We start from the raw sequence: 27,967 nt of genomic DNA on the forward strand, positions 1-27,967 counted from the left end.
ATTTTCATAAAAACCTGAAGAAATAGGCGCTATTTCTACTCAAATTTCACAGAAAAGTATCCAAATTGAAAGCATTTAAACTTAGGCTAGACATGAAGACATAATTGTTTTCTCAGAAATTTCGGTACAAAGCTTATACTTGTGTGGAAGAAAACATTTTATACTGCTTTAAAGTCAGACTAAATAATCTCAGAAGTGATATGTGGTTGACCTCATTACCTATTTTCATATCATTTACACTAGACAAGAACTTCAATAATTTCTTACTATTTAAAGAATGTTTGTGCTACTCTGAAACCTAGGCTTCTTGATTCTTTTACCACCATCAATATGAGCATTGACATATCACAGTATAGAAGTGCCTGCTGATGAGTTTGAGTGGTTCTGGCCCTCTTGACTGCTGTGGTCCTACCTTGTCAGATAGGTCTGGGTATAGCTAAAAACCAGACTTGGGAGGGGACCATCTTTTAGGCCGAAACTGAAGTCTCCTTGCTTCTTGGTAGACAAAATGTATCACTTTATCCTGCAGCCAGTTCTTCAGGCATTGTTTTATATGACAGGTAGAAGAATTCAAAATTTTCCTATACAAAAGCATTTCCCACCAAAACAAGGTTTATATCTTTATTCAACACATACCTTATAATGAGAAAAGGAAACAGTACATTTCTGTTTCACTTTATTGTGTTTATGTTCAGTTATTATCTTGACCACTGTCTTGAATATCTGCTATTTTTTCTTTTTTGTTTGTTTTGGATAGTATTTTGTCTCCATAGAGAGACTCTAGAGTCTAAAATTATCGAGAACAATTAGCTTATTTGTGCCTTCTCTTATGATCTCTTGTATTAATAATAAAAATTCTTAGTACTTTCCTAAAACAAAACAGAACAAAACAAACAAACAAACAAACAAACAAAAAACAAAAACAGAAGCCAAAAGACAACTGAGTCTCATGGAAATGTGAACTAGAGTAGGGGCAGTGCTAAGGAAGAAAGCAGCAAGCATTTTTTTTTTTTTTTTTTAATTTCACTATAGTCTTCTGTTACAAGATGGTTAACTTTAAGGTCTAAGTGATGAACTCCATGTTTGGACAACTGAGTGGTACTGTTTTCTAAGTGAGGGAAGAGGAGGAAGTAAAAAACTTATTTTTCAGCTTGAAATGCCTTTGGCTAGCCAGGAAAAGCACTAGGATATGAGCTTCTGAAGTTCATTGAGGGAAATATGGGGTTGAAGCTAAAGATTTGTTATGTATCCTCTATGTGGCAGGCATGAGAATAGCCTTGGTGAAAATTAAAAGGCATAGTTCTACCCTCATAGAACAATCTAATGGCATTATTTTTTAAAAAATATTTTTAGTTGCAGGTGGACACAATACCTTTATTTGGTTTATTTAGTTTCATGTGGTGCTAGGTATCGAATCCAGTGCCTCACATATGCTAGGCAAACGCTCTATTACTGAGCCCCAGTCCTCTAATGGCAATTATGATGGAGTTCTTAAGCACTTTGATAGCGTTGCCTTCAGACTGTGTCCAGCAGAGCCCTCAGAATTCATTGGGGTTTCCTCGGGGGCTACTATTGAGTAGGGAGGCCACCCATGCAAGCAGCTCAGCAAGAAGAACCTCTTGTTAATCATTTTCACTTTTTTCACATCCATGTAAAATTCCATTTGAACCAGTATTTTATCTACAGCTAAAATACTTCTTAAAATTTTTGATAGGGAAGTGCAGGGTACAATAGAAGTTCATAGGAAGGTCATCCAATCCGGAATTGAAGAGCTAGAGAAGTCTCTTGGAGGAAGTTATAAGTGGTGACTCTAGGATGAATAAGTTTTATCATGAGAAAATGGAATTGAGAGCTGAGAAAAAATCCAAGTGTCAGGGGAGAACTGAAAGTAAAACCTTTTTATAATGAAAAATACAAATATATAAAAATTGCAATAGTGTAGTGAACTCCCATGTATTTATCATCTAGCTTCAATTATTATCAATTCAGGTAATCTTATTTTATTTTGAAGCCAATTATTGAAAACTTAAAAATACAGGATATTTGGGCATAGTTATTGGGGAAAGGGTCACAATGGAGTAAAGTCAAGGGAAAGGGTAAAGATAACTGAGGAACTGGTAAAGCAGAATGCCCATGAAGGCAAGAAGGACTGGTGTCCAGAGCATAGGAAGAAGTCCACTTTGACTTTTAACAAGAGACAAGAAAGAAAAGTATGTCTGTTGAAGTTGGTAAATGAATAATTTTAGCATAGAAGATTGAGGGAATTTGTGTGAGGGGTAGTAGAAGGAAGGAACTGGAAATTTAGGAAGGCAAAAAATTATAAATAGTTCTTGTGAAGGATGGGAGAGGGAAATGATTGTATAAATGAGAGGTTTGCTGAATAGGACCGAGATCTAGTTAAAAGCTGGAGATACAAGATTGATAAATGACAAGAGAATGACAGACTGAAGAAGTTCATAATATTGGTAGGAGAGCAGGTGAAGTAATAAACCTTGGAATCAATGATGAGGAGAAAAAGAAAGGAAAGTAGGAACTTATGAAGTAAAGAAGGCAAAGAACTAAATGTGAAAGGCAGGTGAGTGGGAGAAACTGAGTGAGAAATAGTAGGATGGAAGTTTTAGTAAAAACTATGAGATTTGAATTTTTTTTTTTTTTTTTTTTGGTGCTGCGGATCGAACCCAGGGCCTTGTGCTTGCAAGGCAAGCACTCGACCGACTGAGCTATCTCCCCAGCCCCGCTGAAATAATTTTCATAGGTAGAAAATTCCAGGTGATAAGAAAGTCTACAGTCATTATTGGATTTGTCAAGGCCATGGAAGTAGACGGCTGAAGTAGAGAGGAGGTTAGACTCTCTGGAGGCCAAGGAATTGAGAAGCTGGGGTCTTGGACCAAGATTTGCGTGGATGTTACCCAGTTTGTTGCAGGATGGGGAAAAAGAGGGAAATGGAACCACCTGCTGAGGTCTTTAGTGAGGACTGGTGTGGCTAAGAAGTCATAGATGAAAGTCGTGAGGAGGAGAGAATGTGGCATAAGCCTCAGAAGAAATACAGGGAAAGGGTCTGGAAATGCAGAGTAGGAGGAGGACATCAGCTTCTCTCAATTGCCAGAAGATTGCTAAGAAGCAGTATCCTCAGAGAAGAACCAAGTTTCATGTGGTTTTGGGGGTAGGATTTTCCTGAAAAAATAATTCATATTCTCGTAAATTTGTTGACTGTTTTCTGATTAAAAAAGGTGTAGGAGGTTTGTAAATGATTCTAACATAAGTAGTTAGTACATGGGATAAAGTGAATTTCAGTTTTTCTTAAAAACACTATTATAATTTCCATCAATAATATTTTTGTACCTCATAATAGTTTTGTTATACTTCCTTCCTAGTAGTTTCTGCTCCTTCCCCACCCCTTCAACTGGGGTGATTTCTTTTTTTTTTCTTTAATCAGTCTTGACAAAAGGAGAAATTGTTAATTTTCAGAAGGCTACCATTCATGCTGCCACCTTCCCAACAGAATGATGCCTCCCTAGAGTTCTGTTTATTTGAATATGTGTTTTGTACTTGTTTTATATTGTTGTCTTTTGAAGGTAGTTGGAGAAAGATAACTTTGAAAACCAGCTCTACATTTATCATTGTTAATCCCCCACAAAACTTTTTTATGTCATTTTAAAGAGCAAATTAATGTGGAAAGAAAATACTTATTCCCTGTAATAATATGTAGAATAATAATATAATTATGCAATTGAATTGTCTTTTATTAAATTTATCTTTTCTAGTTGATTATTATCTGAAGTTGATTTATATCTGAAGCAATCAGATATAAAAAATTTGTAACCAGGGAAATAAATGAACTTGCTTAACTCATCTTTCTTGAATTTGTTATTTTGTGTTTAAGTCTTATGTATAATGACCTTGAGTTTAAGTGGTAATTTGGGTAAAATATTATGGTATAATAGGAAAAAAAATTCCTGCTGGTGATTCATACAAGAATTTGAATGAAAAGAATAGTTTGTTTCCTGTTGCAAGTACAGTTTAAATATCTTTTTATAGTTTCCTTTTCTTTTTCTTAGCCTTGTCTAGCACATTAAACACAACTTATCAGAGCTGATCTAATTGCTGAACATTTGGTTAAGTCACAGTGATAAACATAATCCTTATTTGGAGAGCTCATTGGCTGATAAGGAAGAGGCTGGAACTCAAATAATGCTAATGTAAGGGAGAATGTACTTAAGGCTTCATTGTTCATATTTTAAAAGTTAATACAAAAGAGCAACAGAAAAGGAGATACTACTTTTTTTGTTTCATTCTTTTTTTCACATTTTTTTGTTTGTGCATTATACTTGCACATAATGATGGGTTTTGGTGTTACATATTTGTACACGCATACAGTATAACAGTGTAATTTGGCCAACAGATCTCCCCAACACTTTCCCTCTCCCTCATCACCTCCCACACCTTGGTCCCTTTCCTCTACTGATCTTCTTTTGATTTTCATGAGATTTGCTCACACCTTTCTTTTCCTTTTTACCTCTAGCTTCCACATACTGGAGATGACATACGACCCTTAACCTCATGAGTTTGACTTATTTTGCTTAACATAATAGTCTCTATCTAGTTTCATTCATTTTCCTGCAAATGACATAATTTCATTTTTCTTTATGGCTGAGTAAAACTTCACTGTGTATATATACCACAATTTCTTTATTCATTTATCGGTTGATGGATACCTAGGCTGGCTCCATAGTTTGGCTACTGTGAATTGTGCTGCTATAAACATGAGTATGCATGTATATACTCATATGTACAGTATTTAGGATAAATACTGAGGACTGATATAGCTGGGTCATATGGTGGTTCCATGTCTAGTCTTTTGAGAAATCTCCATACTGATTTCCTTAGTGGTTGTACTAATTTAGAGCCCCACTAATAATGTAAAAATTTTCCTTTTTCTCTCCATCTTCTCCAGCATTTATCATTATTTGTATTCTTGATGACTGACATTCTGATTGGTATGAGATGAAATTTCAGGATAGTTTTGGTTTGCATTTCCCTAATTGCTAATGATGTCAAACAGTTTTTCATTTATTTGTTGGCCATTTGTATTTCTTCTTTTTGAAAAGTATCTGTTTAATTCATTTGCCCATATATTTCTTGTCACTTGATTTTTTGGTGGAGATATACTTTTCTTGATGCTCATATAGCTAGTCACATAATATGAATTTTGAAAATGGTCATTAAGAATTAGAAATTGGAAGAAAAGCTTAAGATTAAAGGAATTCAAAACATTGACAGAAACTAACTAATATACTTATGGCTGGTAGAAGTTCCTGGCTCAGATGTGTGGGGTAAAAAGAAAAACAAATAACTTTCTTCCTATAGTATGTTTACTTCCTGTTAAAACATGACTTTTTCCCGTGTCAACTTAACTTGGACTTTTTTATTTCATATGGTAGCAATGATTTTTAAAAAATGCTATCTCTTTTCTAGGAGAGCACATAGATTATTGTGGATATTCTGTTCTTCCTATGGCTGTAGAACAAGATATGTTAATAGCTGTGGAACCTGTGAAAACACACACTCTCCAATTGGCCAACACAAACCCCTTGTATCCGTGAGTATTTGTGATTGACTGATGTGTGTGTAATCTGTGTTTGTGAAGTATAGTGGTGTGTTTGTACCCAAATGGACTCTTTAGAAGATATCAAATTTATAGAAAGTTATGTAATTTATTGATATTTTTACCTGATATTTACTATCTAAGGCTACTATTTAATGTTTGTTCATTTTGTTCATTCATTTAAGAAACATTTACTGAAGACTTAACCATGTACTACACATTGTCTTAGATACTGGGCAATCTCTCCTTGCCCAGAAGGTATTTATCATCTACTGAAGTAACAGTCTCCAGTAAAGGCGGTTGTGTTGTCTTTCCTTTGTTACTATGACATCCTTTAATTCTCTTGTGAGAACATCTAATTAGAAGGTATTATGATTTTCTGTTTATTTACCTGTATCTCTCAGTAGAGTATAAGGTTTTTGACTTTATTGTTGTGTTCTTTCATGTTCTAGCCTCAGTATGAGACAATTTGATGCATAATAGGGGTTTCTAGTATATATACTTTGTTAAGGTAAGGAAGTTGTTTTTTTAAAAATTTCTAGTTTACTAAGATTAAAACATTTGATGATTCCATTGACTTATCTTAATTCCATTAACATACTATCTGATAATTGTAGTTTTATAACACATCCTGAAATCAGATAGTATAAGTCCCCTAATGTTGTCTTTTTCAAAGTGATTTTGATTATTCTAATTCATGGTGTTTGCTTAGTAATTTTAGAATTGGCTATTCAATTTCAATGAGAAAGTATGCCAAGATTATGATTAGAGTTGTATTGAATGTTTAATTTGGGGGAGAATTGGATCTTAGCAATCTTGAATCTTTCAGTCCTTGAATCTTTCTCCCCATTTATTTAAGTCTTCAGTTTCTCTCAGAAATATTTTGTAGTTTTTGGAATACATGTCTTTTACATCTTTTGTCAAATTTCTAAATATTTCACATTTTTGACACTATTGTTACTGTACATTTTCTAGCTCTATACCAGATATCCACAGGATAGACACTGGGAAAATGTTGGAGGAACAAGTGAATGAATGAATAAAATGTGTAAGTGAAATGTATCAGTGTAGTCACTCCTGTATACTTATTTTCAGGAATTTTATTCTCAGAATTCTACAACGTGGGGGTAGGAGTGAGAAAACATATAGGTGATAAAATGCAGGAATGAGATTGGTGAGAAAAATGAGTGACTGCTTTTGAAATTTAGGAAACAACTAAGCAGAAAGGCCAGATAAGAATACTAGAAAGAGTGAACATAAATAGCTAATTAAAGAACAGATTTTTTTTCCTATGAAGGCTTAGCCTGTACCTCTAATTCTGTAGGAATTGGCACTGTTCACCTTTTTCCTTTATGTTGCTTATCTTGCTTTCTACCTCTATGCAACTTTCCTCCTCTTCTTTTCTGAATACACACCTTTTCTTTTTTTTTTTTTTAATGACTTACAAGATCCTCTCATAACTAGGAACATAACCCATCAGATTTGCTAATATATTTTATCTGCTTCCAAATTCTGTAACCCTTTGTTGACTGTAGACAGCATATTTAACGTCCATGGTTAACAACAGAATGAAATATTTGTGAGCTGGAATCAGGCTGTATCCTTGGAAAGTCACTAAACCTTTCTGAGCCTCCTGAAAGGTCTTTCCTCTTCACCCACTGCGGGTCTATGGAAACAGTACCTACCCTCTCAGCCTCATGTCCCACTTCATATTACACATTATCACATATTTACTCTCTTGTAGTGATTTGTGTTTATGTCATCTTGGCTAGATTACAAATTCTTAAAAGACAAGTCCTCTGCCCTTTGCCTTTATATTCCTCTGCATATCTTGTGCACTTAAGTGATCAGTCACTAAATATTTTTTGATAGAGATTATGTATCCATGTTACTGAGTTAAGAAAGATATGGAAGGTATTGATTTCAATGACTGGCACATAGTAGATATTTAGTAAATTATATGGAAAACATTTTCATCTCACTCCAATCAGAATGGCAATTATCAAGAAAATAAGCAACATAAATGTTGGCGAGGATATGGGGGAAAATGTATACTCATACATTGTTGGTGGGAATGCAAAATGGTGCGACCATTATGGAAAGCAGTATGGAGATTCCTCAGAAAACTTGGAATGGAACCACCATCTGACCCAGCTCTCCCACTCCTTGGTTTATATCCAAAGGACTTAAAAATCAGCATATTATAGTGATGCAGCCACATCAATGTTTACAGCAGCTCAATTCACAATAGCTAAGCTGTGGAGCCAACCTAGAAGTCCTTCAATGGATGAATGGATAAAGAAAATGTATATGATGGAATTTTACTCGGTTTTTTTAAAGAAGAATCAAATTATGGCATTTGCTGGTAAATGGATGGAGATGGGGAATATCATGCTAAGTGAATAAGCCAAACCCCAAAAACCAAAGGCCAAATGTTTTCTCTGATATGTGGATGTTAATTCACAATAAGAGGGAAGGATAGGGAAAAATAGAGTTACTTTATATTAGGTAGAGGGGAGGGAAGGGAGGGGAAAGGGTATGGGGGTAGGAAGGATATAGAGTGAAACCAACATTAATTACCTCATGTACATATATGACTCCATGACCAATGTGATCCTACGATATGTATAATCAGAAAAATGAGAAATTATACTTCATTTATGTATGATCTATCAAAATGTATAAATGCATTCTACTGTCATATAAAACAAATTAGAACAAATAAAAAAATTTAATAAAAACATGGGGGATGTTGCCTTGCTTTCCCCTTTTCTGTTGCTCCTTGCCAAGTTCATAGATTTTATTCTTTGACTGATTTAGGAGTCTGTCTTATCTATTTATTTATCTTCCATTTTCAAGTTTTCTTCAAAGAAGTCACAAAATAGCACAAAGAATTCACACATATCCTTGGATATATCCTCAATGCATCATATCAAGGAGGCCACGATGTCCTTTTATTGGTGTTAATTTTGAATATTTGGTTAAGGTGGTGTCTGCCAGATTTTTCTACCATAAAGTTATTTTTTTTAATTAAAAATATTTGGTGGGGAAGTACTTAAATTTTGTGTAAATATTTTTTTTCTAATCAGACTTTTACTTTAATTTTAGCATCCATTGATGAGTCTTTCCTGAATCAGTTATCATGGAATTCAGCATGTAGTGATTTTTTTATTTCTATAATTTCTTCTACATTTATTGGTTAGCAGTTTGCTACAGGGAAGAGTTTTCCCCTTCTCTATCATTTATCTATTTATTCTTTTGTTAATTTATATCAGTATAGATTCACAGAATATTATTCCCTCAATGGGTTATGATCCATTAGAATAATTATTTGCTTTTATTGTTATTTCTTTTTCTTAAACACCACAGATGGTCAAATAGGATGGGTGGCAGAGAGTGTGGGGAAAGAGGGCTTTGAGTACTCCTGTTTCATTTGGGGGTCTGCCAAACTGCAGGCCCAGAGGATAAAGCATTCATGTGGTTTACACCAGCTTAACAAGGACCAACATGAAAGAGAAAATGGTTGTAGATTATACTAAAATATATTGGTTCCTTTCTGTTTCAGGAAATAAGAGGGGTCAGTTAAAGGCAGTGTAGTCATTAAGGCTACTACAACTTCCTCTCTTAACTTTTAGCAGCTGGAGATGTTCATTGTTTTGGGGTAGAGTGTGGTACATTGATTCAAAGTAAAGGGAAAAGGAGATGTCAGTATCGCTGTGTTGGCACAAGATGGCAGCAGTCAGCCATTGATATTGCAGTTCGAGGCCTAAGGTTTAAATTAATGGGGCCTTTTGTTTTTGCAGGGACTTCAGTACTAGTGCGAATAACATTCAGATTGACAAAACAAAGCCTTTCTGGCACAACTATTTCCTATGTGGATTTAAAGGAATTCAGGTAAATTGGTTTATAAGGTAACTGCTAGCAGTTGAGATTATGGGGTGTATTATGTCAGCTTTATTTTATTTACTGTATCATTTTGGTCTCCTCTCAATGCTAACTGATGTTTCTCTTCTATTTTGCTCACTTATGCTTCAAAGGGTGGGAAAATATGACTGATTCTGGTAGTATTCACAGAGGGCAACAGTGGTTTTCATGCAGCTGTTCAAAAATCAGGTGCATCTGACAAACATCTCTTTGGTTTTTAAATCTCTGAATCATGTTTCTGTTAAGGATACATTCTAATAAATTATTTATATTTTGTTCTTTGACTATATAGGAGTATATTGTAAGGATATAGGGTTGAACAGCCCCAGGTTTGAATCGGGGTTCTATCCAGCTGTGTTAATTTAACCTAAGTCTCAGATTTACCTGTAAAATGATGTCATTGCTACCTCAAAAGAGTTGTTACAAGGATGACACAGTGCTTGACACTGGTAGGCCTTCAGTAAATGGTAACTAGTATTGTTATTGCTACTCCAGCTGGGGTTAAAAAAAAAAAAAAAGACATAGTGAAATGTATTAGTACAAGTAGTTTCCTAGAAACATTGCATAATTACCTTGAATATCTCTAATGCCATGTGCAAGAACAGGAAAATATCTCCATTTTTCTCTCATAATTAAAAAAATTAATATCTCCATTTTTCTCTCATAATTAAAAATTATGAAAGATATCTCCATTTTCTCTTGTAATTAAAGAAAATGAAGATAAACAGAAAAATCAATATTTGCTGATTTTAGAACCACTTTCGTATTTCAGTATGTGTTTCAAATATAGTGACTCTTGTTTAGGTAAATGATATTAAGAAGTGAGTCAGTAACAAACAACCTAACCTGTATTTTAGAGACCTTGTGTTCCTAACTGCCTGATGGTCTTTTCTGAATCTTTGTCATGAATAGCCTAGAACTTAGTGACCTATTACAGAAATGTATCAAAATTTTATCTGATGTATAGTCCTGTACTCTAATTCTGGTCTTAGAGTTACCACATTCATTTATTTCTTTGTTGTGTACGTATCTTTCTCCCAGACACAAGGTAATAAATTATGGAAAAAATTATTGGTAGATTTTATATCTTAAAATCATCTGGTTTATCATATACATTAGTGGGGATTACAGTATTTGGAAGCATTTGCCTGGTAAATGCAATATGATCTTCCTTATAACAACATGCTTTTTTGTAGAGATGGATAAAGAGGTCTAAATAATGTATGATGTTTTGTGTTGCTTTTGAGCCTTGTAGGGCTTAAAGCCTTCCTCTTTGGTTTGACAACTTATGTGCAGAAAAGCTGAGTTGTACAATGAACTTTTGGCAGAAGAGTAATTTAAATGTTAGCCTGTTCAGAAATCTTAATACTAGAAAGTTCCAGAGGATAATCTGTTTATATGAAATTGAACATGTTATCCTTTTGGAATAGAGCTATTACAGAATTTGGCACAACCCATTTGCGTTTTTGAATCTGTTGTACATTTTAATTTAAACATTGCATGATAAGTTACTAAGTACGATTCACATTCAAGACACCCTGTGGATCAGTTTGTAGTTAAATATATAGTATTCCCCAAGGATTACTCTTTTAAAACAAACTGTCTGATGTTTGGTATGAAAGGGCATTGACAACAGCAGTTTTTCAGTTTATAATTTGTTTGTATTTCTGGAAAGAAATTTTTAGATGACTTGAAATCAAGAAGAGAAGTACATCCAAGTGAATCTCTTCTTTTGTGGTGCATGAGTTTTGCCAACTAAGAAAAAAGGACAAAAAATTAAGGAAAAATGATCTTTTATTTGCAGAGTTTTTTGTTACTTTAGTTATTCTAACTAGTTTATTGAAATTTCTCCCTAGAATAATATGTATGATGAAATGCATAATTAGGCAATATAATAGTATTTCATACTTTGGTCTTGAGTTGTTTGAGTAATGTGTGAAGATGATGGTACTTTTTCTTAAGAAGGTGTTGGCCTTGAATTTGTTTTTAATCCTACTTTATAGAGGTTATGATACCATTCAAAGTGTCCTAGTCTTAGATATTCATGTAAGTATGTTAGAATTTTCCACCTTTAAATCAGTCTGATTACTAATTTGGGCTTTCCTATTTGTAGAAACAGAGTTTCCCTACCTTCTTGGAGTCTGCATTTTCATTTAAGGCTGAATTATAATTTGACTGTCTTTATAGCTACCATATGGCTAAATTATATCTATAAACTCTAGTAAAAAATCTGGATTTCCTCATATAGCTGATGTATATTAAATCATAGTTACAGTATTCTGGCCTAGGTTTCTAATTGTGGGGGAGAAGTTCTGAACTGAGAATCAGAGACCTGGGCCCTACTTCCAGGTCTGTATGTATGATCTTGGAAAAGTCTCTGAATTTGTTGGTGCTTAGGTTTTTTTTCTTTTCTTTTTTTTCCTTCTCTCTCTCTCTCTCTCTCTCTCTCTCTCTCTCTCTTTTAAATAAGTAAAACAGGACTGAGAAAGTTTGGAGTTATTTTCTTCAGAGGTCTTTCTGAAGCAAGATACTCCATGGAAACATGCCACTGCATAGGGGTTAGACTTTTATAGTAACAGTGCTGCTGATGTGTTTCATAATTTTTAACCTACCTTGCTAATAATCGTGTATTTTCTTGTCTTTGGTAAGCTGAATTATAAGTATTTTTTATATATTTTCCATATTGTTTAAATCAATAATCAAGAAACAGAACATTCATGGCAATTTTAGGAAATGAATCAGTAGCTTTTTGTTGAACGAAGTAAAAAGTAATCTTCAGATTACATTAGTCTAAGGACAAGAGTCATTAAATCAAATAACATGTGTAGTCTCCACTAATTTGAGTCACATAACTAGTTTCTACAAATATGATAGTAAATTTGTATGAACTTTTGAAAGAAGATTTTGAATCCAACTATGAAATTATTATTACTGTTTTTCCTTTTATTTTTAGGAACACTTTGGTCTTAGTAACCTGACTGGAATGAACTGTCTGGTAGACGGAAATATCCCACCAAGTTCTGGCCTCTCCAGCTCTAGTGCTTTGGTCTGTTGTGCTGGCTTAGTGACACTTACAGTGCTGGGAATGAACCTATCCAAGGTAACTGCCTTTCATAGTAAAACTCACAGAATCCCTTTGAAGGCATTAGCATTCAAATCTCAAAATCAGAATGTCTTCCTTGATTGAAAAACTTTGTCTTACTCGAAAGGACTATGTACATGGGCAAGCATTGCAGCCTAACAAGTCTTGCTTGTGATAAAATACTATAAGGTAACTGATACTTTCTAAACTGGGTGAACAAGTCTGTGAATTACTGTATTAAAATGCTCTTGGATTAAATATGAAGTTTGAATGCAAGAATATCTTTTAAAAAAGATTACCTCATTAACAAGTTAACTTTGAGCAAGAAATTGTGGGCCTCATGGTTGGGCCTGCTTATTTTCACCCAAAGCCTTAAATTAAATATTTGACAAGCAGTGGGTAAGAAGGGTAAAGAAGGAAATAAAGGAAGTGAGCAGCATATTTGTTTATGTGAGTAGGTTAGTCACTGAAATAAACTTAAAAAAATTGCATTTCAAAGGGGAAATTCTGTTTTCAAGATGGCGGCCTAGAGGGTGGCTGCATTACGTGTTGCTCCAGAACTCAGGATTCAAGAGAGGAGATATTGAGACGCTTGGGACCAACTCAAAGTAGCCGGGTGACTCTCACCCCCTGGGGGGGCATCCCGGATGGGACGGGGGTCCCGGAACGCAGGAAACTTTGTGAAGTAGAACTGCCGGCGAGACGCCCCCCCCCCGCTGGAGCGCCATAGAGGAGGCCGCTCGGCACAGCGCTGGGACTCGGAGCAGCCACTGGGGCTCCGGCGGCTGCCCGGGGGAGGAGTGGCGGGGAGAACTGTGTGGACTCAGGACACCGGGGCCTGCCCTGAGGAGGAGGAGAGGAGCGTGGCCACTTGGATTCGGAGAGACTGCGCCAGAGCTGCAGGCGGTTGCCAGAGGAGAAGCCGCGCGGCGAGCTGTTTGGAATCAGAACGACGCTTCTGAACACCGGGGCCTGCCCTGAGGACGAGGAGGAAGAGGAGCAGCCGCTTGGATTCGGGTGACTATACGGGAACTACAGGCGGTTGCCAGAGAAGGGGCGGCGTGGCGAGCTGTTTGGACCCTGACCACTTCTGAACCCCGGGGTCTGCCCGGAGGAGTAGGAGAAGGAGGAGAAGGAGCGCAGCGGGTCCTTTGGACTCGCAGTGACTGCATTAGCGCTCCAGGCGGCTGCTCAGAGGAGAATGCGAGTGGTGAGTTGTTTGGTCTTAAAGTGACAGCTCCTGAACACAGGGGGGCTGCCTGGAGGAGAAGCGTGGTGGGACGCTTGGTCTTGAGGGACCACACCAGAGCTCCGGGCCGTGCCCAGAGGACCCGTGCAGCGGGTCACGTGGATTCAGAGCCACTCAGAGGGACTGCTCCTGAACACCCGGGGGGTTATCTGGAGAAGGAGGAGGAACGGGCAGGGTCACTTCGACTCGGAGTGATTGATTGCCCCGGGCTACGGGTGGTTGGTGGGAGGAGGAGGCACGAAGTGAATTTCTTGGACTCCTAGTGACCGCACCGGCATACTGGGCGGCTGTCTGGAGGAAGAGGCCTGTGGCGGGTCTCTGGGACTCAGAGCGATTGTTCGGGGCCACAGGTGGCTCCTCAGAGGAGGGGCCACGCAGCCAGGCGATTAGGTGCAGAACAGGGTCCCAGGATCTAGGAGGCTTCTGGGTGGAAGAGCCGCACAGAGACAGGCTTAGGGCGGAGCGAAGGTTCCAGGCCTATGGGCAAATTCTCTGAGGAGGGGCAGCCTAAGGAGATTCATCTGCGAAGGGTGAGGCTCCCAGGCCCAGGAGGTAGGGCCGGGCCCCTGGAAACTTTGCAGAGGAAGGCAGCCCAGCCCAGGCAGTAGATGTAAATTGAGGGGAACCTCTAGGAGGAAACTGACCAGCGAGACCTCCCCACCGGGTGAGTCTTCCCTGCTGGGTGAGGTTTCCCACAAGGACGGTAAAACCACAGGCTCAGGCCCAAACAGGCCTTGCCTCAGCCCACAGCCTAGGTCCCCTTTGGATGACCATTGGTCAACAAGTGGAGGCACCTCTGCCCACTAGCAGGGAATATACCCCACCTGAAGGCCACCACTCCTAGAGAGGCAGCTTCCTTGTGGAGCACCGCATTATCAACCTCCTCCAAGACTTCAGCCTACTGAAGGCTAAGAGGGGATATATATAGAAATCTTCAGGGTCATTGTAAATCAACAGAGGAAATCTGCAATATCTCAGCGGTCCACTGATATCTGAACAACATGAGAAAACAAGGAAAGAAAATGCTGCAAACAAATCTAGATGTTACATCAATAAAACCCAATGACAGCATGGCAGAAGAAATGACAGAAAAGGAGTTCAGAATGTACATAATTAAAATGATCAGAGAAGCAAACGAGGAGATGAAAGAGCAAATGCAAGCATTGAATGATGAGATGAAAGAGCAAATGCAAGCATTGATTGATCGCACCAATCGACAGTTAAAAGAGCAAATACAGGAAGCAAAAGATCATTTCAATAAAGAGTTAGAGATATTGAAAAAAAACCAAACAGAAATCCTTGACATGAAGGAAACAATAAACCAAATTAAGAACTCCATAGAAAGCATATCCAATAGGATAGAACACCTGGAAGACAGAACCTCAGACATTGAAGACAAAATATTTAACCTTGAAAACAAAGCTGAACAAACAGAGAAGATGGTAAGAAATCATGAACAGAATCTACAAGAACTATGGGATATCATGAAAAGGCCAAATTTAAGAATTATTGGGATTGAGGAAGGCCTAGAGAAACAAGCCAAAGGAATGAACAACCTATTCAATGAAATAATATCAGAAAATTTCCCAAATCTGAAAAATGAAATGGAAAATCAAGTTCAAGAGGCTTACAGGACTCCAAATACACAAAATTACAACAGACCCACACCAAGGCACATTATAATGAAAATACCTAACATACAAAATAAAGACAGAATTTTAAAGGCTGTGAGAGAAAAGAACCAAATTACATTCAGGGGGAAACCAATACGCATATCAGCAGATTTTTCAATCCAGACCCTAAAAGCTAGAAGGTCCTGGAACAACATTTTTCAAGCCCTGAAAGAAAATGGATGCCAACCAAGAATCTTATACCCAGCAAAACTTACCTTCAAATTTGACGATGAAATAAAATCCTTCCATGATAAACAAAAGCTAAAAGAATTTACAAAAAGAAAGCCAGCATTACAGAACATTCTCAACAAAATATTCCATGAGGAAGAGATGAAAAACAAAGAAGCAAATCAGCAAAGGGAGGAATTATCCTAAAGGAATTGTCAAATAAAGGAGGAAACAAGTTGTGTCAAACAAATAAATAAACAAAATTTTAAAAATGAACCAAATGACCGGGAAACCAAATCATTTCTCTATAATAACCCTGAATGTTAATGGCCTGAATTCATCAATCAAAAGACATAGACTGGCAGACTGGATTAAAAAGAAAGATCCAACAATATGTTGCCTGCAAGAGACTCACCTCATAGAAAAAGATACCCATAGATTAAAGGTGAAAGGATGGGGAAAAACATACCATGCACATGGACTCAGCAAAAAAGCTGGAGTATCTATCCTCATTTCCGATAATGTGGACTTCAAGCCAAAGTTAGTCAGAAGGGATAAAGAAGGTCATTTCATACTGCTTAAGGGAAGCATAAATCAGCAAGATATAACAATCATAAACATCTATGCTCCAAACAGTGGCTCATCCATGTATGTCAAACAAATCCTTCTCAATTTCAGAAACCAAATAGACCACAACACAATAATACTAGGTGATTTTAACACGCCGCTCTCACCACTGGACAGATCTTCCAGACAAAAATTGAGCAAAGAAACCATAGATCTCAACAACACAATCAATAATTTAGACTTAACGGACATTTATAGAATATTCCATCCAACCAAGAGTGAATACACTTTCTTCTCAGCAGCACATGGATCCTTCTCTAAAATAGACCATATATTATGCCACAAAGCTAATGTTAGCAAATACAAGAAGATAGAGACACTAGCATGTATTCTATCAGATCATAATGGATTGAAGTTAGAAATAAATGAAAGAGTAAAACACAGAAACTATTCCAACATCTGGAGATTAAACAATATGCTATTATATGATGAATGGATAACAGAAGATATTAGGAAGGAAATTAAAAAATTCTTAGAGGTAAATGAGAACAAAGAAACATCATATCAAAACCTCTGGGACACTATGAAAGCAGTACTTAGAGGGAAATTTATTTCATGGAGCGCATTTAATAAAAGAAGTAAAACTCAACAAATAAACAACCTAACACTACAGCTCAAAGCCTTAGAAAAAGAAGAACAGAACAGCACCAAAAGTAGTAGAAGACAGGAAATTGTTAAACTCAGAGCTGAAATCAATGAAATTGAAACAAAAGAAACAATACAAAAAATTGACAAAATAAATAGTTGGTTCTTCGAAAAAATAAACAAAATTGATAAACCTTTAGCCACACTAACAAAGAGAAGACGAGAGAAAACCCAAATCACTAAAATTCGGAATGAACAAGGAAATATCACTACAGACAGGATGGAAATACAAAACATAATTAGAAGCTATTTTGAAAATCTATACTCCAACAAAATAGAAAATTTCGAAGACATCAACAGGTTTCTAGAGACATATGAATTGCCTAAACTGAATGAGGAGGACATAAACAATTTAAATAGACCAATTTCAAGTACTGAAATAGAAGAAGTCATCAAAAGCCTACCAACAAAGAAAAGTCCGGGACCAGATGGGTTCTCAGCCGAGTTCTACAAAACCTTTAAGGAAGAGCTCATTCCAATACTTCTCAAAGTATTCCATAAAATAGAAGAGGAGGGAACCCTCCCAAACTCATTCTATGAAGCCAATATCACACTGATACCTAAACCAGACAGAGACTCATCAAGGAAAGAAAATTTCAGACCAATATCCTTAATGAACATCGACGCAAAAATTCTCAACAAAATTTTAGCAAATCGCATACAAAAACATATTAAAAAGATAGTGCACCATGATCAAGTGGGTTTCATCCCAGGGATGCAAGGTTGGTTCAACATCAGGAAATCAATAAACGTAATTCACCATATTAATAGACTTAAAGTCAAGAATCACATGATTATTTCAATAGATGCAGAAAAAGCATTTGATAAAATACAGCACCCCTTCATGCTCAAAACACTAGAAAAAATAGGGATAGTGGGAACATTCCTTAATATTGTAAAGGCCATTTATGCTAAGCCCATGGTTAATATCATTCTAAATGGTGAAAAACTGAAAGCATTCCCCCTAAAAACTGGAACAAGGCAGGGATGCCCTCTTTCACCACTTCTATTCAACATCGTTCTTGAGACTCTGGCCAGAGCAATTAGACAAACCAAAGAAATTAAAGGGATACGAATTGGAAAAGAAGAACTCAAACTATCCCTGTTCGCTGATGACATGATTATATATTTAGAGGAACCTGGAAATTCCACCAGAAAACTCTTAGAACTCATAAGTGATTTCAGTAAAGTAGCAGGTTACAAGATCAATGCCCATAAATCCAACGCATTTTTATACATAAGTGATGAATCTTCAGAAAGAGAAATTAGGAAAACTACCCCATTCACAATAGCCTCGAAAAAAATAAAATACTTGGGAATCAATCTCACAAAAGAGGTGAAAGACCTCTACAATGAGAACTATACAACACTAAAGAAAGAAATTAAAGAACACCTTAGAAGATGGAAAGATCTTCCATGTTCTTGGATAGGAAGAATTAATATTGTCAAAATGGCCATACTACCTAAAGTGCTATACAAATTCAATGCAACTCCAATTAAAATCCCAATGACGTACCTTACAGAAATAGAGCAGGCAATTATGAAATTCATCTGGAAGAATAAGAAACCCAGAATAGCTAAAGCAATCCTTAGCAGGAAGAGTGAAACAGGGGGTATTGCAATACCAGATCTTCAACTCTACTACAAAGCAATAGTAACAAAAACGGCATGGTATTGGTACCAAAATAGAAAGGTAGATCAATGGTACAGAATAGAGGACACGGACACAAACCCAAATAAGTACAATTTTCTCATACTAGACAAAGGGGCCAAAAATATGCAATGGAGAAAAGATAGCCTCTTCAACAAATGGTGCTGGGAGAATTGGAAATCCATATGCAACAGAATCAAACTAAACCCATATCTCTCACCATGCACGAAACTAAACTCAAAATGGATTAAGGACCTCGGAATCAGACCAGAGACCCTGCAGATTATAGAAGAAAAAGTAGGTCCAAATCTTCATCTTGTTGGTCTAGGACCAGACTTCCTTAACAGGACTCCCATAGCACAAGAAATAAAAGCTAGAATCAACCACTGGGATAGATTCAAACTAAAAAGCTTTCTCTCAGCAAAGGAAACTATCAGCAATGCGAAGAAAGAGCCTACAGAGTGGGAGAATATCTTTGCCAATCATACTTCAGATAGAGCACTAATCTCCAGAATCTATAAAGAACTCAAAAAACTCTACTCCAAGAATTCAAACAGTCCAGTCAACAAATGGGCTAAGGAAATGAATAGACACTTCACAGAAGAAGATCTACAAGCAATCAACAAACATATGGAAAAATGTTCAACATCTCTAGTAATAAGAGAAATGCAAATCAAAACCACCCTAAGATTCCATCTCACCCCAATTAGAATGGCGATTATCAAGAATACGAGCAACAACAGGTGTTGGCGAGGATGTGGGGAGAAAGGTACACTCATACACTGCTGGTGGGGCTGCAAATTAGTGCAGCCACTATGGAAAGCAGTGTGGAGATTCCTTAGAAAACTTGGAATGGACCCTCCATTTGACCCAGCTATCCCACTCCTTGGCCTATACCCAAAGGACTTAAAATCTGCATACTACAGAAATACAGCCACATCAATGTTCATAGCTGCTCAATTCACAATAGCCAGACTGTGGAACCAACCTAGATGCCCTTCAATTGATGAGTGGATAAAGAAACTGTGGTATATATATACTATGGAATATTACTCAGCCATAAAGAATGATAAAATTATGGCATTTGCAGGCAAATGGATGAAATTGGAGAATATCATGCTAAGTGAGATAAGCCAATCTCAAAAAGCCAAAGGACGAATGATATCGCTAATAAGTGGAGGTTGACACATAATGGGGGGGAGGGAAGGGTTAGAGTTAGGGTTAGGGAGGGGGGCAAGTATGGAGGAAGGAACTACTGTATAGAGGGTAAAGAGGGGTGGGAGGGGTGGGGGGAAGGGAAAAAAATAACAGAATGAATCAAACAACATTGCTCTATGTAAATTTATGATTACACAAATGGTATGCCTTTACGCCATGTACAAACAGAGAAACAACATGTATCCCATTTGTTTACAATAAAAAAATAAATAAATAAATGAATTTGATAGACCTCTAAAAAAAAAAAAACAAAAAAAAAAACAAACAAACAAAAAAAAAAGAGTCATGGCATCAAATGCAAAAAAGCAAACTTTGGCAAAACAATTTGGCATTTTTCTAAACATATGTGTATACTGTCATGTATTTTATTAAATTTATCTGTGAAAAAAAAAAAAAAAAACAAAGGGGAAATTCTTATTTAAAGGAAATATAAATCCTACAAGAGGTCAGAAAGCCTTAACTTTACAAGTTCACATAAATCTCTGACTTTGCCGTTCAGAGCAGGTGTGCTCAGCTTTAATTAACACTTGGTGTTCTGGTTCAAATAAAGTGTTCTCATAGATTCTTTTTATTCCATGTATAAACTATCAAGTTTACAGATGGTTTGGGAACAGACTGGGCACCAGGCAGATCAAGAGAATGTCAACCACAGCTTAGTTTCTTTTAAGCATGTTTAAATTTTCAGTTTGAAAAATTTATATGTCATCAGACAGGGAGAAATGAAGGAGAAAGTAAAGACCCAGACAAAATTCTATTCAATTCTCATGTGTAGATATCCATTATTATCCCTTTGTAAGTAATAATTTATTTGGAGAAAGGATAGCTTAGTTATTATTTGTTTGATGAGGAGAGAAAGGGAGGGAAAGGAAGTCTATGTAAAATATGCCTTCCTGGGTACAACTTTTAATCTGATGATTGGTTTGTTCATTATTCAACCATTGTTTGGTGACAACTTTGTGTTATATAACATTCAAAATATTGGAGATATAATAGGCATAATCTTAACCCTCACCAAACTAAGGATCTAAAAGAGATAAGTAAATAGATAATTATAATAGAATGTGATAAATGAATAATTAGTATGCTGTGGAAGCAAATCTACCCCATCTTAGAATAGGATCTAAGCTAAGGTACCAAGAATTCAAGGAGTTGTAGGAAATACTGCTGGCATAACACTGATAACATTAGACAAGCATTTATTAGGTTGAGGGAAAAGAATGTAAATTATCTAGAGTAAGAATGTTCATGGCTTGTTGGAGGAACTAAAATGGGCTCATTATGACTGGAGCATATGATAATTGGGTACTGGTTTTGAGATCAGGTACTGGGCTTTGTGAACCATGTTGAAGAATTTGGGCTTCATCTGATAGTAGTAAGAAACCACTTTAGGGTTTTAGGAAGAGGGTAACATAATCACATCTATTTTTTGAAAGATCATGCTAGTGTGTTATAAAGTCTGGATTTGAGCGTAACTATTAACAGTAGGGAGATGATTGGTCTGGAAAAATGGTAGTGAGAGTGGAGAGAACTGGATAATAGAATCAAAGTATATGTTAGAATCAGTAGGATTTGGTCACTGGGTATGGGAATAGGGGACAGCAAAGAATCAAGGATTATATTCAGGTTTCTGGCTTGGTGTGATTCTTTGGAATAAGGAATATAGATGGAAATTAGGTTTGAGGGCAAGCTGAAACATTGTGTGAGGAATCTTGTGTGCATACTAATGGAGCTTTTTAGTATTTAGTTAATTTAAAAAAATCTGTGAGGTGCTGGGGATGTAACTCAGAGGTAGAGCATTTGCCTACATGTTCAAGGCCCTGGGTTCAAACCCCAGTACTGCAAAAAGAAAGAAAGAAAGGAACAAACAAACAAATGAACAAACAAACTCTGAAGGTGAGGAGAGAGATCTGGACCTGAGATGATCAATTTAAGAATCATTAAATGTATAATTGACTTTTGAAGCCACAGGAGGGGATGAAAACGTCTAATGGTGGAGTATAGACAGAAGGATAAGGAAGACAAGGACAGAACCCCAAGAAGCATGAGCAAATGAGATGGGAAGAAGAAGAGATGTTCACTGAAGAGACTGAGACATAGTCCAAGAAGTAGGAAAACTGGAAAGGCGAAGCCACTGCAAAGGCAAGGAAGAGAATGTTTCATGAAATGAATGGCAGTGTTGTTCACTGCTATCAAGAGGTTAAACAAGGCAGGCCTGAAAACTAGTCATTTAATATAGCAACAAAGAAGTTGAATAAAACCTTGACAAGAATAATTTAAGACAGGATTGGGTTGAAGGATCTGTGAGAGGCAAAAAAGTGGAAAAGTTTGTTGGATCAAAAATTCCTGACTATTCATGGAAAGAGATAATCTGATAACTGGAGAGAGTCAAGTGAAGTCAAGGAATTCACTTCTTTTTTAATGGGAGGATTGGTGAAACTTATTTTTTGCATTTTCTGACTTGATAATATGAATGTCTAAGGGAAAAGAAAAAAAAAGAAGATAAACACTTAACTCTTGGAATTAGTTCTGATAGTCTCTATTTTCCAAGCAAACAAATAGAAAATATATTTTTATTGGAGCTATGTAACTAAAATGCCTACAGCATAAAAGAAATGATATGTATATCCTGGATTTCCCTGCTAGTTTAAGTTATATAACCATACTAATATTTTCTATGGACTGAGCATAATTTTATGAAGAGTATTTTTTTTTTTTTTCCTGGAGAGAGACAGAATCCTGATCAAAAGGAAGCCTGGTATTTATAGTCTTTAATTAAGTGCCAATTGTATTTGTGACTTGTAAAAATCATAAAGCATAAGACTCAAGGAATTTTAGAGATGAGCTAGTTTAAAATCTTCTTTCTCATTTATGTATCAGTTAGTGCCCCATCAGGAAACAAATGGCACATAGGGCATAACTGAAGAGAGCTTAATAGATTATTTATAGATGTGCATGGTCAAGAGAACCAACTGGGAAAGGTTTCCTTGTGAAGCTGGAAGCCATTAAACTTTAAGAGCTGAGGCTCTGGAATAATATCTCTCTACTTTTTCCCAGCAGGACAGGGGGAAAAACAATGACATGGATGAAAATGGCAATAAATGGAAATGGTTGAGGGAGTTGTTCAAAGAAGTCAGCCTCCTGGAGTAACAGAAATGTGAGAATGGAGGGGCCAGGGAACAAACAGGGAATAATCTGCTGTTTGACATGTATACTAAGTCCTGCAGGAGATTGATGACTAATGCCCTCTCAATTAGTTTATATTCAGTGGACCTCATTTAGTTGCAGATAATAATTATTGCAAATAGGATATGATAAGAAGATGTAGAAATTGTTAATTCATTAACAAACTAAATGTCACATGTCTGAAATCAGCCTAACAAATATCTAGCCACATTGAGATCCAGAAGCCAGAATTAGGAACCAGAATGATATTGGTAGAAAAGAGTATGAAGTAGCAAAATACTTATGAAAAAAAAAAAAAAAAAAAAAAAAAAACTAGAGATTTCTGACTTCAAGATTTCAAAATGAAGTCATTTCTATTCTTTCTTTCTCTGTCCTTTACTCAATCTTTTTTTTCTAAAAAGTTATCTCCAAACAACAGGGAAAATTAAAAAAAGAGAGTACAAGCTCTGTCTTTGATAAACCAGGGAGACATAAATAACCCTTAACCACAAAACACAAAGATGGAAAGTGGATGGAAGAATGGTGCATGACTTGGCAGGATGGAGAAAGGTCAAAGCCAAGTGCCTGTGGAAGGAGATATAGATGGAAGCAGCTGACTCATCCCACAGCTCTCTGGAAGGCGTAGGAAGAAAGGAGGGTAATTTGGTCAATGGGTTTTTATTGGAAAGTCCTTTGAGGATTAGTTAGACCTTCAAAGTCCTTTCCTACCTGGGACCATTTCCTTCTGTCTATGCAGGAATCCCCTGGAGAAACAACTAGAGATCTTCTGTACTTGGAAACACTGAACTCTGAGAAAGGCAGGACAATACATAGATGTGAAAACTGGGGGATTATAGGACATGCTGCATCTGAACAGAAGAATCTTCCTTTCTTTGTTTAACTCCAGCACACCGACAGTCTTACTACCCTATATCCCTCCAGGATCGTTGGAGGATCCTTCTTGGAAGAAATGGAGCTATCCCAGAGAAAAATCTGATATTTGATGTAGATACTGACATTTGGTGACTGCCACCCCCTCCTCTACCATAAAAACTCTCCAGCTACTCTGTGACCTGTTAGAAGCTTATTTTTCAAAGCTTCTAATCAGCTGTTTAGTGACTCATTCTTAAATATGATAGGGCAGCAAGATTAATCAGATTTTGGAAGAAGTCTTCCAAAATTAAATGAACAAATGAAGAAACAAAGAAAAAACAGGAACTCAGAGGAAACAGACAATGCTGAGAGTAGAAGAATGCTTCAAAGAAGACAATGTCCTCATAGAGATAAAAGAAAATGTTAAATCATTAAAAACAGTGTAATTTTAAAAAAAGAACAATGAGATGGAGCTTTTAGATATTACAAATATGATAGCCAAAACATAAAAGGATTGGAAGATCTGGTAAAGTAGGGAAAAAAAAGAGGTGGACAATAAGAGAGAAAAATAGGAGATTTTTTTTTTTTTTATGGATCAGTTCCAGAAAATCTCCAACTAGTTAGGAGAAATAGAGGAAACAGTCATTAGATTTTTTTTTTAAATAATATGTCTCCAAAGTGAGAATGTGACTCCTTAGATTGAAAGGGCCCATGGGTGTTTGCATAATAAATGAAAAAGTCTAAACCAAAGCATACCCTCTGAGAATTTTGAAACTCAAGTGTTAATAGAAAACACACTAAAAGCTGATTGAAAAGCAAAAGAATAGAAGGAAAAGAGATTACAACTAATGAATCAAGAATGAAAATTAATTTGTCAAAAACAGCTTTGGAAGATAGAAGAAGGCAACAGAGTAATGTCTTTAAAATTTCAATGAATTTTAGTTTAGAATATCTGTTTAAATGAACTAATCAAATGTGAGGCTACAGTAAGGCATTTTTAAGATGGAAAGTCTGAAAGTTGAAAGGGACATAATCTACCATAATCAGAGAGAAAACCAAGAAGGAAAATGATATTGAAACTAGGAAATGGAAAATCCTATGCAAGAGAAAGAACAATTGGTTATTTATAGAATACTGGTTAAGGGAAATCCCAACACAATACGCATAACATTCAGCAATTTAGAAAACAGTACAGATTAAAATGAAAAGAGGGAGGGGAAAAATGGAACTAACTAATAAATCTTATCAGTTAAAAAAGAACCGATAAGTAAACAAACATTCAGCCATGTGGAAAAATGGATTAAGAGTGCTTTTATAGAACTGTTATAGGGTATGGAAGGCTTAGCTAGATATACAAATAATGGTAAGTAAATAAGGCAACTATTAAATATAGGAAAACATTTCTGCTAGAAATAAAAATAAAATTTCCAGTATTTGGCTCATATGTGAATAATAGTTCAATAACTAACACACTGAATAAAGTTTTAAACAAAAATTTTGACATCATTTTGTTGAGAAAACTGGGACTGGTAGGGGAAGGGTGGCTGTAAGAGAGCCCAAAACCTCATACCATAATAAGAAAGTAGTAGATGAAGTGTAAAATGGATCAACCAGGAAATAACATACTCAGATTATTTGGTAACTTGAGATGAAAGCGAAGAGTTGAAAATATTTGCCTCTCTGCACCCCACATTGGGGATAGGGATGAGAGGTTCCAAACTAGGGACTGCTTTTATTGTTGTTTTAAGGCTTTTAGCTCCATTTATTCTTGTAGATTATGTATAATATCTTTTTGGAAAAAGTAAAATAAAGCACGAATAGAAAGGAGAAATGAATAGGATGAGAGAGGCAGATGACCTGAGTGACCAGAGTCAGGGGAATTGGAAGATGAGGAGGCACGAAGGGATTTCATGAATCAAGGATAGAAGTTGAGAATAGAGGAGCTGCTGGAATGTGAGCAAATCAGAAAGTACTAGGGAGAAGCTTGTTGATGGGTTTTGGGTGAAACATTCCAAGAAAATACAGGCATATTCCATTGAATGGCAGTAGTTCATTCTGAAAGCCAAATGCTGTGCACAAAATTAAGCAGAGACTTACTATTATTTTCAATAGGAAAAAGTATAGCACAACTCAAAACCTCTAGTTTTCTACAATTAGAAAAAAACAGTAAAATTTTCTCTATGTAAGTAACACAGATGTTATATGAAAAACACTAATTTTCTTGAACAATAACAATAAGGTTGTTAACAAGCAGTTACATAGTAATATCTGTCTTCTCTGTTGACCCCTAGTATCCCAGTACTAAGCCTACTGTTTTCTTAACATTGCTGTACTGAAGATTTGGGATGTAAATATGTATGTATTTTTCTAGTTGCTTAAGTCCCTGAACAGATTTGGTTAACTTAATTTCAGGGGCAAATTAGTTGTATAGACATGAGTTGATACTCTTTACAAAGAAGTGTTTTTGAAGTTGAAATCCATACTGTGCAGGGGACCTCTGAGGTTCAGAAGCAGAACACATGGAATGTTCAAAGTTCTGTGCCAAATAAGTCCAAGTTTTCCCTTTCTTGAGTTTATAATGGCCAATTTCTTGAGAAAGTTTAAGATTATGTTTTTCTTTGTATATAGCTGCACCCAAGTGAGATATTTGTTAACCTTCAGAATGAAATATTTGTTAACCTTGTACTTAAAAACTAAAGACTATAACTACATTATAAAATATATAACATCTACTTTATAAAATGAAAAGAATTTCACAGTTATCCAAAGGTTTAAAGTGTAACTTCAATGTTTTAATAGCAGTTTGCTACATGGTATAAGAAAAATCAGAAACCAATTTGCACTGTCACTAATTATTATGTTTAGAAGTCCATACAAGGACATTGTTTAAGTTTTCTTAGAATAACAAAAACTTCATCCATATTATAGTTAAGGAAAATAGTAGTTTAAAACATTCCAGCCAGATGTCGGCTGCTAATGAACTGCAGCAGCCAGCCTCTGAGAAGATGGTAAATCCAGAATATAATCTTTGAAAAGAATCTCTTAATTAAGTGTTGAACATGGACTAAAGCCATGTGTTCACTGGTACAAAACCCAGGAAGCTTTAGTGTTAGCCTTGGGTGGCCTGTGTTTCAATATGTTTGAAATTTTAAGTTAGTAATGTATATACAAAACCATTCACATAATTTTATCAATAAAAAGAGAATCATATTTCTTTGAATTATGTGGATGGTGTTGGTATCTCTGAGTGGATTCTTTTTTTTAAAAAAGTAGGTAGGATTGGGGACTGAATCATTTATTTAAGAATTTTGAGCAATTTGGATTCACTTGGGTGATGTGAGTAAGCTATCTGTGTATTAGAAGGCTTGCTCTGCAGAGATTGTTTAGGTCACCTTTGTTTTTTTTCCATTTCCTTTGCTAGGATAAACACATGTTTACCTTTAGCATAAACCAAGGCAAACAAGATGAATTAGGGTATAGCAGATTGGAGGAGTGGTTTCAAAATGTTTCTGAGTGGTTTCAAATGAAATGAGTATTGCAGCAAATTCATGTGCATGACTGGCTGTGTTTTGAATTTTTGTTGTGATCATAGATCTGTATTATTAATAGGTCACTGTTTTTTGAGTCTAAACTTTGACTTGCACCCAGCAATAAAGTTGAATATTATTCAGTATTAAGAATTTAACTGGAACAATGCAGGTGGAATTAAGTACACCACATATGTGGATAGCCCTTACCTTTACATTTATTATGAGCATTGAAAATACCTAAATGATGAAAATACAAGGACACGTAATCCCCCTACCAAATTCAGAAGTTCCTGTCATCTCTTTCCATACATTTATGTTTCACAGGGGTGTTGGGCGCCATCTTGGTCAAGTGTTACCCTATACTGACCCCAGACTGATATTTGATAGTGTAAGGAGGATGATGAAAGACTGTCTAGACCTTGTCCTCTGTTGTGACCATTTTTATCTGTAACTTGTGATGATCTTCCTATGCCTCATTTTTGTTTCTAAAATGAGAGTAAGATTAACACTTCTTTTAACTTCACAGGGGAAAGTCAGTTAAATTGGCTCAATACCTCCAG

At 36.1% G+C, this 27,967-nt stretch overlaps 1 protein-coding gene across 5 annotated transcripts in view; it reads left to right on the forward strand.

Moving 5' to 3' along the window:
- GALK2 (galactokinase 2) overlaps nt 1-27,967 on the forward strand; it is a 136,677-nt gene that overhangs the window by 21,142 nt on the left and 87,568 nt on the right. For 4 of the 5 annotated variants that reach the window (XM_079129949.1, XM_079129952.1, XM_079129950.1 and 1 more), the window contains 3 exons: nt 5,476-5,599; nt 9,409-9,499; nt 12,483-12,629. In XM_079129949.1, coding sequence (XP_078986075.1) covers nt 5,476-5,599; nt 9,409-9,499; nt 12,483-12,629 — 362 coding nt within the window. The remainder of the gene's footprint in view (nt 1-5,475; nt 5,600-9,408; nt 9,500-12,482; nt 12,630-27,967) is intronic. The other variant, XM_079129951.1, reaches the window with a different exon arrangement.

Source organism: Sciurus vulgaris (assembly GCF_902686455.1).
Source record: "Sciurus vulgaris genome assembly, chromosome: 2".
NCBI lineage: Eukaryota > Metazoa > Chordata > Mammalia > Rodentia > Sciuridae > Sciurus > Sciurus vulgaris.